At 40.8% G+C, this 17,525-nt stretch overlaps 1 protein-coding gene across 5 annotated transcripts in view; it reads left to right on the top strand.

The window, feature by feature from the left end:
• Positions 1-17,525, top strand: part of rps6ka2 (ribosomal protein S6 kinase, polypeptide 2) — a 426,863-nt gene that overhangs the window by 51,004 nt on the left and 358,334 nt on the right. Inside the window, exon 1 of one of the 5 annotated variants that reach the window (XM_043696123.1) lies at positions 6,741-6,908. The exons of the other annotated variants lie outside the window; for them this stretch is intronic. Within the exon in view, the coding sequence (XP_043552058.1) occupies positions 6,861-6,908 (48 nt within the window). The 5' untranslated portion in view covers positions 6,741-6,860. Of the gene's footprint in view, positions 1-6,740; positions 6,909-17,525 lie in introns of those variants that run through there. 5 annotated transcript variants of the gene reach the window in all.

Raw genomic sequence — 17,525 nt, 5'->3', positions numbered from 1 at the left:
GCTTATGTGGGAACAGGGAACCTCAAAAGCCTGTCAACCAACCCAATAAGCTTCATTGTGCTGTGCTGCTGCCCCATTACCACCTATGTTAACTCATTCTTAATCTGCAAAAGCTTTTATCCCTCTCATACAAATAATTTCTTTGCTTATGCAAGCACTAGCAGCATCCAGTGAACCTTGGCCAAAAAGAGCTGAGCACCAGAGAGCATTCACTCTGCCTGCAGCCCTGAAGTGCAAGTCATTGAACCCTCATAAATGCATCGGAAAGACTTTCACTCTACCCTTCACCAGCTTGAAGACTTTCACCTCGGTGGGTACTCTTTCTAGATCAGAATTGGGAGCAGAATCTGATGAGCACATTATGTCTCCAAAGCTGATTGAGCAAGAAATGTCCCAGGTCTCTGACACATGGAGGACTGCCAGAGACCAAGCACCTATTTAACCATGAGAAAGAAAAAGATGTTCCATGGTCTTTACCATCAGTAATATTGTGTATATACATAGCGATGGCAGGCAGAAGGAATTGCTAAACTGGATGAAAAGGTGGAGATCTCCACTGACATTATTAGCACCATTCTGACTTCAGCACGTGTATGTTTGACTGTGTGTATTCACAGGTTGGTGCTAGAGACTCCGATCGAGTACACACAGTGTCTACTGGACATGCACACGGACGTGCATTGCAAACGCTCGCCATCAATCACATGGTGGATGAGATACCTTGCATCAGATGTCCCTTCCTCTCATGGAGATCGGGTGATGCCAACAGGCACCTATAGGGAGTTCGATCTTCAGAAGTTTCCTCTCAGGACATTCCAGAGGTGTGCAGTCCCTCCACTTTGTCCCTGCCTGTCATCCCAAATCCTGCAGAAGTTCCAGGAGAGGAGGATGTGCCTGCATCTGGACAGGGCACTCCCAGCTGGGCTGGAAATTCCAGGCCCCAAAACCCAGGAGATGACTGTTCAAGTCTCTCCCTCTCAACAGGACTCATTACAGTGCAGGCTTCCTCCACTCCTGCTGCAGAAGTCAGGATTGTATATAGTGCCTGTGGTGATGAAGAAACTGCTCAAGAGATGAAGAAACAACAACTTACTGCGTGCAGATAGGTGGCACGGTGGACATTTTTATAAATAGATCTTCACTTATGCTCTTAAGATTGTCTGCTCTAGTGTCTTTGTTGCTATCAGACCTGCTTTAGTCTAACTCTTGTGAAAGATGAGCAGCCTCTTCCAACATTACAAGGATGGAAAAAATATAACTCCCAAGCTTTGTTCATTTTTCACAGGCCACTGACTCTTTGATTGCAGGTAACCTTAGATGTCATAGATCCTTGAACCATGGCATTGAGGATTGTATCCAGGATGTTGCACTTTAATGTGAACAGTACCAAAGCTGAACACAATGTGCAGCGATTGTGCTACAATTTGATGCACATCATTCCATTATTACACTGGCTTTGAGAGTAAGAATGCAAAACCATTAATTCCACAAAACTCTGGATGGAAGGTTCATTCTCTCTCGCAGCTCCTCAAGGGAGTACATTGCAATTCGAGGTTAGGGTACAGCAGTCTGCACACATGTCCATTCTCACCCATAGCACATTGGCCTGACAAGGAAAGCTGGCTCTACCTGAAACGTTGATTTCTCCACCTCCTGATGCTGCCTGTCTTGCTGTGCTCTTCCATCCTCCAGCTTGTTTACTCTGAACACATTCAACACTGTCCTACAGGACTCAAGGAATTGACAGCAAGTTAGCAGTCTACATGTACTTTGAAATGTTGAAGGTTAATAAGTGGTGGAAGAGTAAAAGGAGATGCCTTGGGATTTGTCCTAACCTGCTGCTTATCATGAGAGGCTTCACTCTCCAACAATTGGATATTGTAAAAAGACTGAAGCCTTAAGAGATAACTAGCTTAAACATCATGAGATGTTTGTTTGCTGTTTCACTCTCTGCTGCTTTTTCCCTAATGGTTAATAGAACATGTGGTATGTAGATACTTGAAAATAGATCACCCAAAGATATCAAGCATACAGTCATATGGATAGTGAGGCATTTATTCAGTAGTAGAAAAGGACAAAGGCTGTAACAGTAATGTGATCTGCTCATCTTCTGTACCAAGCAGGGAATGCTTGCCACACAACCAACAGACTATTCAGTCCAAACCCAGCATATTCCTCCTGGGAGTAGGCTTCAAGAGGTTCTCTCTGGCCTCCCAGGCTTGATAATGAATTGCTTTGTCATTCTGTACCAATCAATGTCCTCAGTCCTCATCATGAGGACATTGCTGTCAATCCTTTATTTCATCTGCATCCAGTACATCCACTCTTTGGTGACTTCATTTACGAGGTGCACAGCATGACACAGTGTTACGGGACACCTTCTCTAAGATCCCACCAGAGTGGTCCAGGTATCAAAGCCTCAGTTTTAAGAGGATTTATGGCTTGTTCTACTGTGGCCCTAGTGGGAGCATGGGCAGCGTTGTACCTTCATTCTGCATCTGTCTGAGTATTTTGTAAAAGTGGTATTAACTATTTTTTGTGGGGTAGCCTTTAAATCTTAGGGGCCATCCCTATATTATTGAGGACTCGGAAGGAGGCTGGAACCTATGAGTCTCTGGTGTCATAGCAGCTCCCAGGATATTAGATTAGATTACATTACAGTGTGGAAACAGGCCCTTCGGCCCAACAAGTCCACACCGACCCGCCGAAGCGTAACCCACCAATACCCCTACATTTACCCCTTACCTAACACTACGGGCAATTTAGCATGGCCAATTCACCTGACCTGCACATCTTTGGACTGTGGGAGGAAACCGGAGCACCCGGAGGAAACCCACGCAGACATGGGGAGAATGTGCAAACTCCACACAGTCAGTCGCCTGAGGTGGGAATTGAACCCGGGTCTCTGGAGCTGTGAGGCAGCAGTGCTAACCACTGTGCCACCGTGCCACCCTCTTGTGCAAAATCAGGCATTGATGGTCACACATTGTTTGAGCTTTGATAGAGTGGGAAACTTTTCTGTTGATGAACTCTGCAGTTTAGTAATGAGGTACTTTGAAAACAATATGTATACAGTCAGGAGTGCCCGCACCTAGGAGATACCAATGATGGATTAACCCACTGCCTGAGCTGCTTAATTCTTAGTCATGGGAGAAGGATATGAACAACTGTGATCTGGAGAAAATGGCAGCAGTACCATTTCCGATGCGTTTGTGGATTGAAGATTGGAAGGTTGAGGTATCAGCCACCAGGTGCTGAATCATGACTGGACTCATAAGCATGGTTATGGAGTTGGCATCATTTCCAGGTTAGATAATTTGCATGAAGACCTGTGTCAAGTTAGAGTTGGATGCCTCCATGCTTCTTGCCTGTCGCAATAGGCTTCTAGCAGAATTGTGCATCAAGCATCTCTGTGTACACTTCCATTATTTTACTGAACTGCACTCCATTAAACTCCTTATCTGAGTCCAATGCTGTCACTGAGTTTCATTTACAATTTCACCCTTCAGGAAACTCACACCCACAGTATATTTTTCTACCCAGCCTGACTGCAGTGTATTCATTCTTGGTGACTCAGCTCATGTTGATCCTGTATGTCCACATGTTGATCCTACAGCATGATGCCATTATCTGAGCTGATTGAGAGTTTCAGATTAAATGATGGTGCTTCTCTGTTATAGATATCCTCTTGCTTATGCCTTTCCTGTATAGGTAGTACCAACTGGCCAAACAACAATTTTCATGCTGGAAAAGCACAGCAGGTCAGACAGCATCCAGGGACCAGGAGAATCCAAGTATCAAAGCCTTGGTTGAGTTTTTTGAGGAAGTAACAAAGAGGATTGATGAGGGTAGAGTGGTCAATGTGCTCTGTATGGACTTCAGTAAGACGTTCGACAAGGTTCCCCATGGGAGACTGATTAGCAAGGTTAGATCTCACAGAATACAGGGAGAACTAGCCATTTGAATACAGAACTGGCTCAAAGGTAGAAGACAGAGGGTGGTGTTGAAGGGTTGTTTTTCAGACTGGAGGCCTGTGACCAGTGGAGTGCCACAAGGATCTGTGCTGGGCCCTCTACGTTTTGTCATTACATAAATGATTTGGATGAGAGCATAAGAGGTACAGATGACACCAAAATTGGAGGTGTAATGGACAGCGAAGAGGGTTACCTCAGATTACAACAGGATCTGGACCAGATGGGCTAATGGGCTGAGAAGTGGCAGATGGAGTTTAGTTCAGATAAATGCGAGGTGCTGCATTTTGGGAAAGCAAATCTTAGCAGGACTTATACACTTAATGGTAAGGTCCTAGGGAGTGTTTCTGAACAAAGAGACCTTGGAGTGCAGGTTCATAGCTCTTTGAAAGTGGAGCCGCAGGTAGTAGGATAGTGAAGAAGGGATTTGGTATGCTTTCCTATATTGGTCAGAGTATTGAGTACAGGAGTTGAGAGGTCATGTTGCAGTTGTACAGGACATTGGTTAGGCCACTGTTGGAACATTACGTGCAATTCTGGTCTCCTTCTTATTGGAAAGATGTTGTGAAACTTGAAAAGGTTCTGAAGAGATTTAGAAGGATGTTGCCAGGGTTGGAGGATTTGAGCTATAGGGAGAGGCTGAACAGGCTGGGACGGTTTTCCCTTGAGCGCCGGAGGCTGAGGGGTGACCTTATAGAGGTTTACAAAATTATGAGGGTATGAATAGGAAGGGTTTGGAGGGATATGGGCCGGGTGCTGGCAGGTGGGACTAGATTGGGTTGTGATATCTGGTCGACATGGGGTTGGACCAAAGCAATCACTTCTCTAGCTTCCCATAGAGTTCTAGGCTACACCTGATCAGGTCCTGGGGATTTATCCACCTTTATCTGCTTCAAGACATCCAGCACTTCCTCCTCTATAATACGGACATTTTGCAAGATGTCGCCATCTATTTCCCTACAGTCTCTATCTTCCATATCCTTTTCCAAAGTAAATACTGATGCAAAATACTCATTTAGTATCTCCCCTATTTTCTCCGGCTCCACACAAAGGCCGCCTTGCTGGTCTTTGAAGGGCCTTGTTCTCTCCCTTGTTACTCTTTTGTCCTTAATGTATTTGTAAAAACTCTTTGGATTCTCCTCAGTCGATTCTGAATGGATGCCCTGAGACTACAACTGCTGCTAGAACTTTCTGATCTCCTCCTGCACCTCCCTTTCATTGCTGAAAATCTTAGCTGCCATATCACAAGGTCATGTTCTTCCTCACATCATCACTCTATCATTCTTTACCTCCCATCTGCACATACTGGCTTTCCCTGTGTCATCCAGTTTATTCCCTCTGACCTCCCTACCTCCCCTGGTCATCTATGTCCCGTTCAATCTGAAATGCATCAAATGCCTCATCACCAATGCTTCTATTCAGTCGAAATCCACCACGTAGACTCCCTGGCCTGCTGTGTACTAACTTCAAGTAGTTGTGAAGTTGAAGGCATATGTTTCTTCATCACTGCAGATTTAACTGTAAGGTTATCATTACTCTGGGTTAAATGGTGTTTAGTAACTATGCATAACATGGTGGTGCATCACAAATATATTCTAGGTGTTTGCCATCGGAAAACTCAATCTGCCTTCAATTCACTGCATCCTTAATTCCATCCTTTCACCCAACTACTAGGAAGCTGACATTTTACTTCCCAGAAAACTCAGTGCACCCACCTACCTGGTTTCCCATTTTGGGTGTTGTTTTCGAGCCAACATTTCGAGTCAATTGGGATGAAGGGTAACCGTTGACTGAAGTGTTAACTCTGCTCCTCTCCTCTGATACTGCCTGATACTCCTCTTGCTCTTTCCTGTATTTTCTGCTTTAATTTTGAATTTCCAGTATCTGCAGTATTTTGCATTTGTAGTGTGAGTGTCAAATCAGCATAACTGACATCATTGTGTAGATGCTTCTCATGGCTGTATTAACACTGTCATCAATATGGTGTCACTAGAGACTGCATTGTAATTTTGTGGCACCAAAGTCTTTATTAAATGCTGTTGTAGACAGATGTTGTACGAACTAATCCCTTCAGATGTATTCCTAAATAACCCCTAATGGATTATATGGGAATTGGCAAACCAAGTGCACTTGTAACAGGAGAGGTCGTTGTTGCTGAAAAGCGTAATTATTTTTTACTTCCTGCTTGCATTTATTTTTAGACGCAAATCAAGGTGCCTTAAAACAATGGATTAGTTTTCCAATAATGCAGTAATAACAACAAAAAATGTCTTCACCTCATCAGTCCTTCTCTTTCTCTGCTTTGTTGGCTAAATAGGGAAGCTCAGCTTGAGCAGTGAAAGACAAAACAGCAAAGCAAATCTTTGTGTTTCGGGGAAAAGATAGCCTCTAATGAATTGATTTCAGTGAACAGGAGGCTTGTATTCACTGCAGGCTGGCAGCTGGAGTTCAATAATCTTTGACTTGTTTTTGGGAAGGGTCAGAGTAACTGGTTTGATTTGAAGTGGATTTTGTGTCGGCAGCAGGTTTGGGACAGCCACTCAAAATGATGAGCCCATTCATTTTTTTTTCCCTGTGGTATATAAACAAATAGAAAAGTTGTGTGCTAGGAACCTGCCTGGACTCCCTTGCATCTCTCCATCAATGTGATGACAGAGTCCTGAGAGGATGATGGATGTGCACTGTTTTCACCTGATATTGGCTGTAAAAACAGAACCTGCATGATCTTTTTAAATCTGTCAACATGTTTGAGGGTGATATGTTTGTGGTGACGTGCTTAAGCTTAAGCGGGTCACAGAGGTTATTAGTGAAGAAGATGACAGGTGTTTGTCTGGTTGGAAAGCTTTCTCCGAGTTTCAGAAGCAGCTATCTGTGTTTTTAAGCAGGAAAATGATGAAACTACCTCAGCAAAAACTCAGAAGACTCTTTATAAAAAGGGTAAGTAAAATAATTTCCTTCTCCTGAAACAATTATAAATATTGTTTGAGAGACAGATCCTTGAAAGGTTTCACTGAGACAAATTAATTGAAAACTGACAGTGAGTAAATAACTAGTTGGCTATTAACCCTTAAATAATTGTTTTTATATTTTCACACTTTTATATTTTTCACATTTAAAATGTTAGTAAATTGAAATCTGAGATTGAATTGTACAGAAAAATAATAGTTACTTGTAACAAAGTTGGGTTATGGATATAGTCTAAAATGCAGACTAATAAATAATAACCATTTTGAGAAAACAGTCTTACCAAAAGATTTGGATGATGTCAAAACCATGAATAGAAATGGTCATACAGTATGCAATTATCATTTCTGACCCTTGAGATTGTCATAAATAATCATAGAAATCAGAGCTTTGAAAAAAGTCAGTCAGCTTGCTTCATCAGTTCTAACTCTTCAAACAATTAATCCTTTTTCACCGTCCTTCTCCCATTCCCCATCAGCTCGTTAAATTGTCTTACATATTAATATAATGTCTTAGCCACTGGTAGTAATGTCTTCATATGCTAATGACCAACTGCAGAATATATTTTTAAAGAACACTTCAGTATTCTTTTTCTAAAAGTCCTGATTCTGGGCTCCATTTGTTGTTTGATTTACTGATCAGCAGAAATAATATTTCACCATTTTGTTTCCAAAATGCTCTCATAATTTTCAAAATGTCTGTTAAATTCCCCTTTAACATCTATTCCAGTAAAACGTCACTGCTGGTGATATTTGAAAAGGCCTTTGCTGGCTCCGATTTGTTTCCCTGAGTGCACAGAGCTAGAACAAGTGGTTAGTCAATCTTGTTTGTCATGTTCAAACTCTCTATTTAATGCTTTCACACTCAGACAGAGATAAGTAATATTGTGCTATAAATAGCGTCCAGTGTTTGGTTTCCACTAAGATGTAGGAACATGGGATTCTGAAGAACAGGTAGTCAATTTACTTAATCAGCTCATTCGGTTAGGTCATAGCTGATCTGCACTTTAATTTCATTTTTTAAAAAATCTTAGCTCCTAATCTGTTGATACTTTCAGCTTATTAAAAGAAATGTTCTTAGTACTGAAAACTTCGACCATCCCAGTATCTTTTGGAGATAATGTTCTGAATTTCTACAACAGTTTATGTTCAACTCAAATAAATTTTCAGTCAGCCAACTGTTGGAACTTGAGATAGATATTCAGCTGCATTGTCACAGCAATTTCCAATGAGGTATTAGCCCACGTCAGTTTTATTTTTATCTTTACACCAATTTTGCTTTTGGTAAAAATGTGAAGAATGTTTTTCTCTGCAATCAGGCTCACCACAATTCTTTGGAATGATTATGATTCTGAGGCAGCATGACTCTTTCAGAACTAAAGAACCAAATGTTCACACTGTTAGAACATTGGGAGCAGCATCTTTAATATTGCAGGAGAAACATGAACTATGTCTGGTATACATATTTTAGCACAAGTCCCACATTGCTACTTTACTTCTGTGTTGCCATTGATTGTCCAATAGCAGGTGTGATGGAGACCTGTATGACACTGTGATTTTAGTGAGTGCTTGAAGGTGCAATCCAAAAATGGAATGGGGAGGCATTAGAAGCCAAAACAGAAAAAAACTTGCAGAAGTTTCAACAAAGGCTGTTCTTCAGTTCAAAGATGCATCCCTCAAAAAGACAAACCCTTCCTGGGTATTGAAGAAATCTGCTGATAAGATAAAGAAGGCGTACCAGAAAGTCCACAGCATGAGCATGCTGCCATGTGCTAGGATTCCTGGTTAGTTTTATTGGCCTAACTAGGTCAAGAAAGGTGTGTCCAGTTACACGATTACCTATATCCTTCTGCAGTCATGACCTCTGCTGCCCTTATGCACTGCACCTTGCCCTTGCTTCTGTTCAATCTGCTGTATCAAGGCTCCTCCACCACATAGTTCCTCACATATCATCATTTTCAAGTGCACCTTTCTATGTTTGCAGATGGTTTTGTGTCAAATATATTGTTGGGGGCTGGTGGAGGAAGAGTGGTCATTGAGTACAGTTCTGAAATCAGTCTAGAGGTGTTACTAACTGAATCTTGTATTATAAGGGCAACCTGGCATCATGGGCAATAGAATAAATATTGAAATTATCATCTTTCTCTTTGTTGTCTTTCTCCTCAATCTCATCTTCCTTCTCCTCCCCCTCATATTTATTCACAAATTTTGTCAAGGGCATCAAGAAAAATCATTATTATCTTGTAATGAAGTTGAAACAAAATATTCTTGAAAAAAGTGATGCAGAAATATCACAGTCGAGCAACAAGCACTGTGTTTTGTTCTGTTCACCCTGCATAGCCAGGGTGCATGAGACCTAGGAAGGAAGAATAGTACTGCTATATCTGGAAACCTTCCATATTGTGCTGCTAGGATGGCAGGAAAGCCAGTACAAAAAAAAAAATCAAAGGCATTTGGGAACTACTAACACTGGAAAAACCGCTTGGTAATGAATTTTCTTGGAGTCATACCTGCTCCTCCCCAATATCTTCACCAACAGTGCATTGGAAATCCCATTTATGCACATAAATTCTGCTGGCAGCACCGGGCAGGAATAGAAAGAGGTCACGGAAATTTTCTGGCCCTACGATTTGGTAGTATGGAATGCAGTGACCAGAGGCTCTGGTAGCAATGGGATGACAATTCAGAGATCGGGAAACAAAGCCGAGATGGTTTCTCTCCATTTACACTATTGGTTCCCTTAATAGTTTGAAAACTTCAACCAAATTGCTGTTTAATCTTCTAAATTCCAGTAAATTTACCCAATTTTCAGTAATCTCTCCCTATAATTTAACTCTTGGTGTTCGTGGTTTCTTTTGGTAAATCTATACTATGCTTTATTCAAAGTCAATGTATTATTCTTAAGGTGCGGTCATTGGAATTGCTCATGGGTAAGTTACATGCTGCATTATCCTTGTCTGTACATTGTCATTAGGCAGAGTTATCCTGTTGATATATAATGATTGTCACACTGACAAATTTGTGATTATATTAATTGCAGGATTGTTGAGTGATCATAGAGTTAAACACAAGATAAAATATGATCAATGCATTTTATAATAATGTTTCTTCGAGATTGTTCCGGGAAGACCAGGAATTAAAAAACCTTAGGTGAAGAATACTGCAGCATGTAACTCACCTCCTGACTCCCCAGAGCCCAGTTAAAAATCACACAATACCAAGTTATAGTCCAACAGGTTTATATGGAAGCACTAGCTTTATGTGTGCTGTTTCTTCATCAGGTGGTTGTGGAGTATAAGATCATAAGACACAGAGTTCACAGCAAACGATTACAGTGTCATACAACTAGAATGATATATTAAACAAATCTGGATTGTTGTTAAGTCTTTCATCTTTTAGAATGGGTTGCAGGTTTTGGTTCATTAATATGTAAATCCCAGAACTTCTTGTAAAATATCTTCTCAAGATAACTTAAGGTTTTAAAACAAAAGATGACATCTCAGCTCAGACAATGCATTAAAGGTGTGAAGTCAGAATCTGTCTGTATCCAATTGTTGAGTCAGATTGGTTCTATTTCCAAAGTGGAAATTAGAAAATATTACATGGATTGACCGCCTGCATTGACTGCCTGCAGATTGTGCATTTTTGAGCAAAAAATGAAAGGACCTGCAATGTTTTTAGTCATTGTGGACACCTACTCAAAGTGGCTGGACGTACGTGGCCATGACGATAGAAAAATTGTGCACATCTTTTGCAATCCACAGACGCCCTGGAGTGTTGGTTACAAATGACGGGCTATCATTTACCAGCAGGGAATTGAGTATTTCCTAAAGTCAACTGTATTTGAGAGATATGTAAAACAAGGACTGCAGATGCTGGAAACCAGATTCTAGATTAGAGTGGTGCTGGAAAAGCACAGTAGTTCAGGCAGCATCCGAGGAGAGGTAAAAACAATGTTTCGGGCAAAGACCCTTCATCAGTATTTGAGAGATAAAGACAGTTTCATTCCATCCATCATTCAATGGTCTGGCAGAAAGAGCAGTCCAAACTTTAAAGGTAAGCTTAAAAAAAAGCTCACAGTTACAATATATTCCAAACTGTTCTGGACCACCCTTCTTGCAACTACAAGGATAACTCCTTGCTAATGGGGAGAAGACTCTGCACCAGGTTAAATCTGATTTTCCAGACCTGGGGGTGAAGGTGAAATGGCATCAAGAATGCCAATGACGGACAAAAGACTACTTACTTCAGGAGACAAGGTTTTGTATAGGAACCACAGGAATGGCCCAACATGGACACACGATCAGGTGCAGTGGTGTGTAAAGTTTGGGGAGGTATGACAGTCCTGAACAAGCATGTGGACCATATGAAAGTTGCAAACTCACAAATGGTGCAGAAGCAAAACCTGCCAGGCTTCTCAACAGCCTTTCTGACTGATCTGGAACCCATGGGTTCTCCAAGTCAATCAGGTGTTAAAGATACCTCAGAATCTGAAATGGGTTCTGCAGCTGTTGCCACCTTGATGCCTTTGGTGACTGAAGAAGAGAATGATTTTTTTCTGAGATGCTTCAGGTCCAAGAGATGAGCTACTATGCATTACACGCCACCCATATCAGAGGCAGAGTTGGAGAAACCTGACCTTGTGTTAAAATGCCCCAGGAGGAGATCCAAGGAGTGAACCAGTCCTTGGACTCAGAGAGGGACAGATGTAATGACTGTAATGAAGTCAGCCAGGTAAAGGTCATTGAATATGAGTTCCCTGATTGTGGCGGTTACTCTTGTCCAATCTTGGATTCCTGGCTGACAAATAAGAACAAGAGTGCCAGATATCCTGTTTAACTCTGAGAGCTGACTCTGAGGGAGCTGGATCAGTATCAAGGCCTCTCCACATGTAAATAAACAGAGCCTGGGTGACAGAATGGCAGCCTCTATGGATTTGTTGCACATTGGTTTCCATTTGAAATTCTCCAAGCAGGCACAAAAGGTTGCAGAAGGATAAATGCCTGTCACATCCAGCATAAATCAATGTTCCCCAATTTTTAATGTCACACAATGTCCCATATCCAACTTGTGAATTTGGCAATTTTCCTTAAAATACACTCAGAGTATTTGAGGAGGCATTTCACTTGAACATGATCTTAGCCACACAGATACCAGGTAGCATTTTATAAATGTTTTTGAGTTTCTTTGTACAAGAAACTGGTCTGTATAAAGGGTTAACGATAACGTTACTCTAAGAATAGTGACTAAGCATGTGCGTAGGAGCTGTTTCATAGTGCCATTATTTGGAACCGGAACCTGGGTTTGCAAGTTTTCAGAGATGCTCTTCTTACTTTCCTAATATTCCATAATGTTAATGTTTACTCACTTCAGTGCAGAAATCAGATTTTCGAAGATTGTAATTAGTTCTCTACCTGTGAGAAACCGGTTTTTAAATTACAAATGCTTTTCTTCTAATAAACCTATTTCAGCCCTGTTATAAAACTGTATTAAGTCAGAACATTCAGGGCCTCTGAATGATGTGGGCCGTGGCAGTGAAGTTGAGAAACTCATAGGAGATGATCAGCGAGGAATTTCCTGTCATTAAGAGCAAAGTGTCTCATTTTCCAACCAAGTGTGGAATAATGAGATGGGATTCTCACTTGTAAGTGGCGATAGGCTTATTTGCATTCATTAGCACACATTAATATCCTTATTAATGACATTTTTCCTCATTGATATGCAATTCCCATTTCTCCCACCTACTGGATAACAACTAGATAGTGACAATGCCCAAACTGAAAGTCAGAATGGTAATCTGGCGATTGCAGCTTGCTGCTTACTCCTCTGGGCCTCCATCAGACATGAACATCTCAAGTAATATTCCATTGTCAGTGTCTGCATCCATCCCCCGTACACCAATACGCATAGGTCCCCATTGGCAAAGCAGAATGCCAATTTGCCTTGCCCAACATATCTGAAGTAATTGACAGGAACTGTGTAGGGCACAGTTTGACTGATGTGCATAGCTGGACTTTAAAAATAAAGGCACCAGGAATTCTGTGAGGTCCTGGCAGTGGCCATACTTTTGCCTGAGGTGAGTAAGTGAATATGACGAACAGGATGCCATAGGAATCTGGTGCATGTGTGATGAGGTAGTTTGGAAAAGTTATGTGAGAGAACTCTTCCATGAAACTTGTCAAAATTGAAAGCCAGAATTTCTGATAAAATTCAGCCCATGAATTCATCAAGGAATATGTTTTAATAGAAATAAGGTAATCACATTCCATTGCAATGATTGAGAGCATTAATTCATGGGAATGTTTACGTTGCTGATCGCACAAAACTGAAATTTCCAGATTTAAAATGCATCTTCATTCCAATCACATTGTATTAATTTCAAGGTTTTTTTTTAATTGACTTCAGTTTTTCTTTGCCACATTAACTCTATCGAGATTTTTCATAATCAGCAGAAGAAATATGAAGAGCGCCTTCTCCACGTAGACTCTGGATTTTGATTGAAGAGTTATTTGAAAGTGAGGGCATGGTTTTCAAAGAGTTAAATCCAATTTGTTATTAGTTAACAGTTTGTCTAAGTATCACTATTCAGTCTACCTTTCAGGTGAACGAGTACAGAGCTGTATATTGTTTTGGAGCTCCAGTTTAAATGCTACAAATGTGTTCTCTGACCAACAGATTTGGATCACTTGATTCAGTGTGACAGGGTATCCTAGCAGCAGAGCTGGCACTGCTATGATGTACTGTTCTACATTAAAAACGTTGCCGGAATTAATTAACAACTATCACCTGCTCTTTGGTAACAAACAATTACCGTTCAGTTTGGTAGTCTGTCATTATTTTAGATTAGATTACTTACAGTGTGGAAACAGGCCCTTCAGCCCAACAAGCCCACACCAACCCATTCCCCTACATCTAACACTACGGGCAATTTAGCATGGCCAATTCACCTAACCTACACATTTTTGGACTGTGGGAGGAAACCGGAGAACTGGAGGAAACCCACGCAGACACAGGGAGAATGTGCAAACTCCACACAGACAGTTGCCTGAGGCAGAAATTGAACCCAGGTCTCTGATGCTGTGAGGCAGCAGTGCTAACCACTGTGCCACCGTGCCACCCACTCCAGCCCCACTTTTCCTTGTTCCACATATCTTGTTTCCTCTCAGACCTCTCACTGTTCTCATAATGTGCAGAAGACAAAACATTCACAATTCTTCTCAATTGCATCACTCAGCACGGATGTTATAGACGCACATACAGATTTTCTCTTCCCTGTGGAGAGAAACCTCATTTGCATTCAATACCTTTTCTTCTGTATTAATGTGGGAATCACTTTTTTAAAAATTCAGTCATGGGATGGAGGTGTCTCTGAAGCCCATTCCTAATTACCCAGAGGTCAGGTGATAGTCAAAATATGCGTCTGGAGTCACATACAGGTCAGACTAGATAAGGACGGTAATTTTCCTTCCTGAAAGAACACTTAGTGATATGGAGTTTTTGTGACAATGGTCACCATTTGGCTAGCTACTTATTCTAAGTGTTTTTAAAATTGTGTTCAAATTTCATCATTTGCTATGAGGGGATTCAAACTCATGTCCCCAGAACTTTAGCCTGGGTTTCTGGATTACAAGTGTAGTGATATTACAACTACACTGTCATTTCCCTGATGATTTGTGACCCACTTATTACTAATCTGCAGAACATTGTGTGCCAATGTGCTGGATTGCCTCTATGTTTCTTTAAAAAAAAAAAATCTCTCTCCAAAAAGCACTGTTATTCTCAAAGACACATTCCGCATGCATTCCAAGCTTATTAATTTACCTTAGCACTGCTGGGCTGAAGTCCAAACTATGAATACACATTGACCTACAGTCTACTCAGATTGCTGGTTTGGTATGGACCTGAGTTTGAGTTTCAATGACATGACTAAAAGTGGCCATCTTTGCTACTTGGGCAAGAATGCATAATGACGCTTAGCTGGGATGAGAAACTCATTACATGCTTGAAGCATCTGAATGCAAAGGGAAACTTTCCCTCATTGATAGTTCTGGCCCAGTGACCTCTGCTGCAGGTACACAATATTTATGTAAGGTAAAGAGGTTTCAAGTGATTGTGTTTTCTGCTATTGATACTGGGTGATTGGCACATTTATTGCCTGTAATAATATGGCCTTTTTGCCACAGTGGAAAGCAATTAATGGATGACTTTTTGAAAGTCTTTTTTTACACATCATATTATTCATTGGCTCTACACAGTGGATCTAACATGGGTCAATAGACATGGAAGTGCCATTGCTTGGCATAGAGAGCTTGAGGGGGCATGGATGGAGCAAATGTTTGTGTCATCTACAAATTCTGGACTGTACCTTATACATCAAGTCTAAATCCCTAACATAGATCAAGTAGTAAACCTAATGCCCTGGAAACACCAATATATTACTTTATTCAATCTGAAAAACAGCTGTTCACCATTACTATGTTTCTTGTCACTTAGTCAGCTTTGTATCAATGCATCCACTGCCCCTTTTATTCGGTATGGGCTTCAAATTGTTGACAACTTATACTGCGGCACTTTATCAAACATTGCAACCATTGCAACACATTAACTGGATTACCCAGACGAGTCATCTCTGTTAACTCATTAAAATAATAAACCAGTTGGTTAAACATAATTTGCCTTCAACAAATCTGTGCTGACTTTCCGTTCTAAATCTATACTTGTCCAAGTGACTGTTAATCTTGTCCATGATTATTATTTCTAAAAGCTTGGAAAAACTTTAACGTTGCAATTCTCTAGTCCCCTGGAAAGACTAACGATATCTAACAAGACTGGATGGTTATAGCCCCGACCTCTGCAAATTTCAACTGTACTTTCTTCAGTATTTTCAGATGTATTCCACTTGGTCCTTGTGATTTCCTTTCTAACACCTCCTCTATATCAATTTTCATCCATCTAGTGTCTGAACTATCTCTCTTTCACAATAATTCTGACAGATGCACTTTCTTTGATGAAGATACATGCAAAATACATGTGTTTAACTGTGGCTGTGCCCTCTGCCTCTATATAGAGGTCTCCTGAATGGTTACCGATCAGCCCTACCCATCCCCGTCGTATTCTTTTTTACTTTCTATCTACCTATAGAAATATTTTTTGATTCATTTTTATATTAGCTGCCATTCTATTCTCATACTCTCTCTTTGCCTCATTTCCTTTTTCATTTTCCCCTCTATTCAGCCTGGTAGCAATAATTTAATGCAGAGAAGTGTAAAATGATACGTTTTGGTAGAAAGAATGAAAGAAGTAATGTGAATGAGCTGGCACAGGACTAAAGTAGGAGTAGAAACAGTAGGGGTCTACGTACAATACATTTGAAGTTGGCAGAGCAAATTGAGAAGGCTGATTTTTTAAAAAAGCCTGTGGAATCTTTAAGTTTATGAATAGAGGACTGATATACTAAAAGGAAGGAAGTTATAGTAAAGCTTTATGAAGCATTAATATCTTAATTGGAATATGATGATGACTTCTGGGCACTACATTTTTCGAAGGATGCCACAGCCTTGGACAAAATGCAGAAGACATTTACTGGAATGTTGCCAGGCTGTGGACTTCAGTTATGTGGGAGACTGGCAACATGAGAATTGTTCCCCTCAGAGATTAGGTTAAGAGGAAGCTTAATGGAAGTGTACAAACTCATGAATGGTTTTGATAGCTCAAATTTATCCCATTATTTTCTGTGGCAGATGTATTGGTAACCAGATGACAAAGTCGAAGAGTATAGTGCTGGAAAAGCACAGCCGGTCAGGCTTATGCCCGAAACGTCGACTCTCCTGCTCCTCGGATGCTGCCTGGCTGGCTGTGCTTTTCCAGCAACACCTTCTTCAATTCTGATTTCCAGCATCTGCAGTGCTCACTTTCTCCCAACCAGATGACAAATACTGGCAATTAAAACTTAATTGAGGAGACCCTGAAAAACACTTCAATCTACATCACATGGACCATGACCTCTGGGGGTTTGTCTTCAGTCCTATGTTTGCTTGCTGTAGCCTGAACTCTAGCACCTAAGAAGCCAAGCATCATTCAGGCTTCATGTCCACTGAAGATACAATCTGGATCCCAGCTGAAAAAATCTTCATCAACACTACTCATTCATTCTGAAGCTTTGTATTCTTCCCTCCGTAGCATTCCTTCACATCATTATTTTAAATGCATTTGTCTACAAACAGCTGCCAGATTAGCCTAAAAGTCAAAAAGACCTGGTTTCCAGACCCATTTTAATACTTGAAGTCAAAATTAGATTGACACTGTGCAATACTGAGGGACACTGTTATCAAAAAGGATCAGTGAACATTAAAGATTCTTTAACATCTGAAAAAGAACTGTTCTTGGCCAACACTTTTTTTTCATTCAAAACAGATTAACTGGTCTAATGATCTCATTTAAAAACAGAAATTGCTGAAGAAACTCAGCAGGTTTCAGCAGCATCGATGCAGAGAAAGCAGAGTAAAATTTCAAGTCCAATGACTCTCCATCAGAACTAGTAGCAGCTAGAAAAAGGTGGTATATGAGCTGAAACCAGGGTGGGGGTGATTGT

Source organism: Chiloscyllium plagiosum, chromosome 9, assembly GCF_004010195.1.
Source record: "Chiloscyllium plagiosum isolate BGI_BamShark_2017 chromosome 9, ASM401019v2, whole genome shotgun sequence".
Lineage (NCBI taxonomy): Eukaryota > Metazoa > Chordata > Chondrichthyes > Orectolobiformes > Hemiscylliidae > Chiloscyllium > Chiloscyllium plagiosum.
The sequence above is the reverse complement of the archived record's forward strand: the minus strand, read 5'-3'. Positions and strand labels throughout refer to the sequence as shown.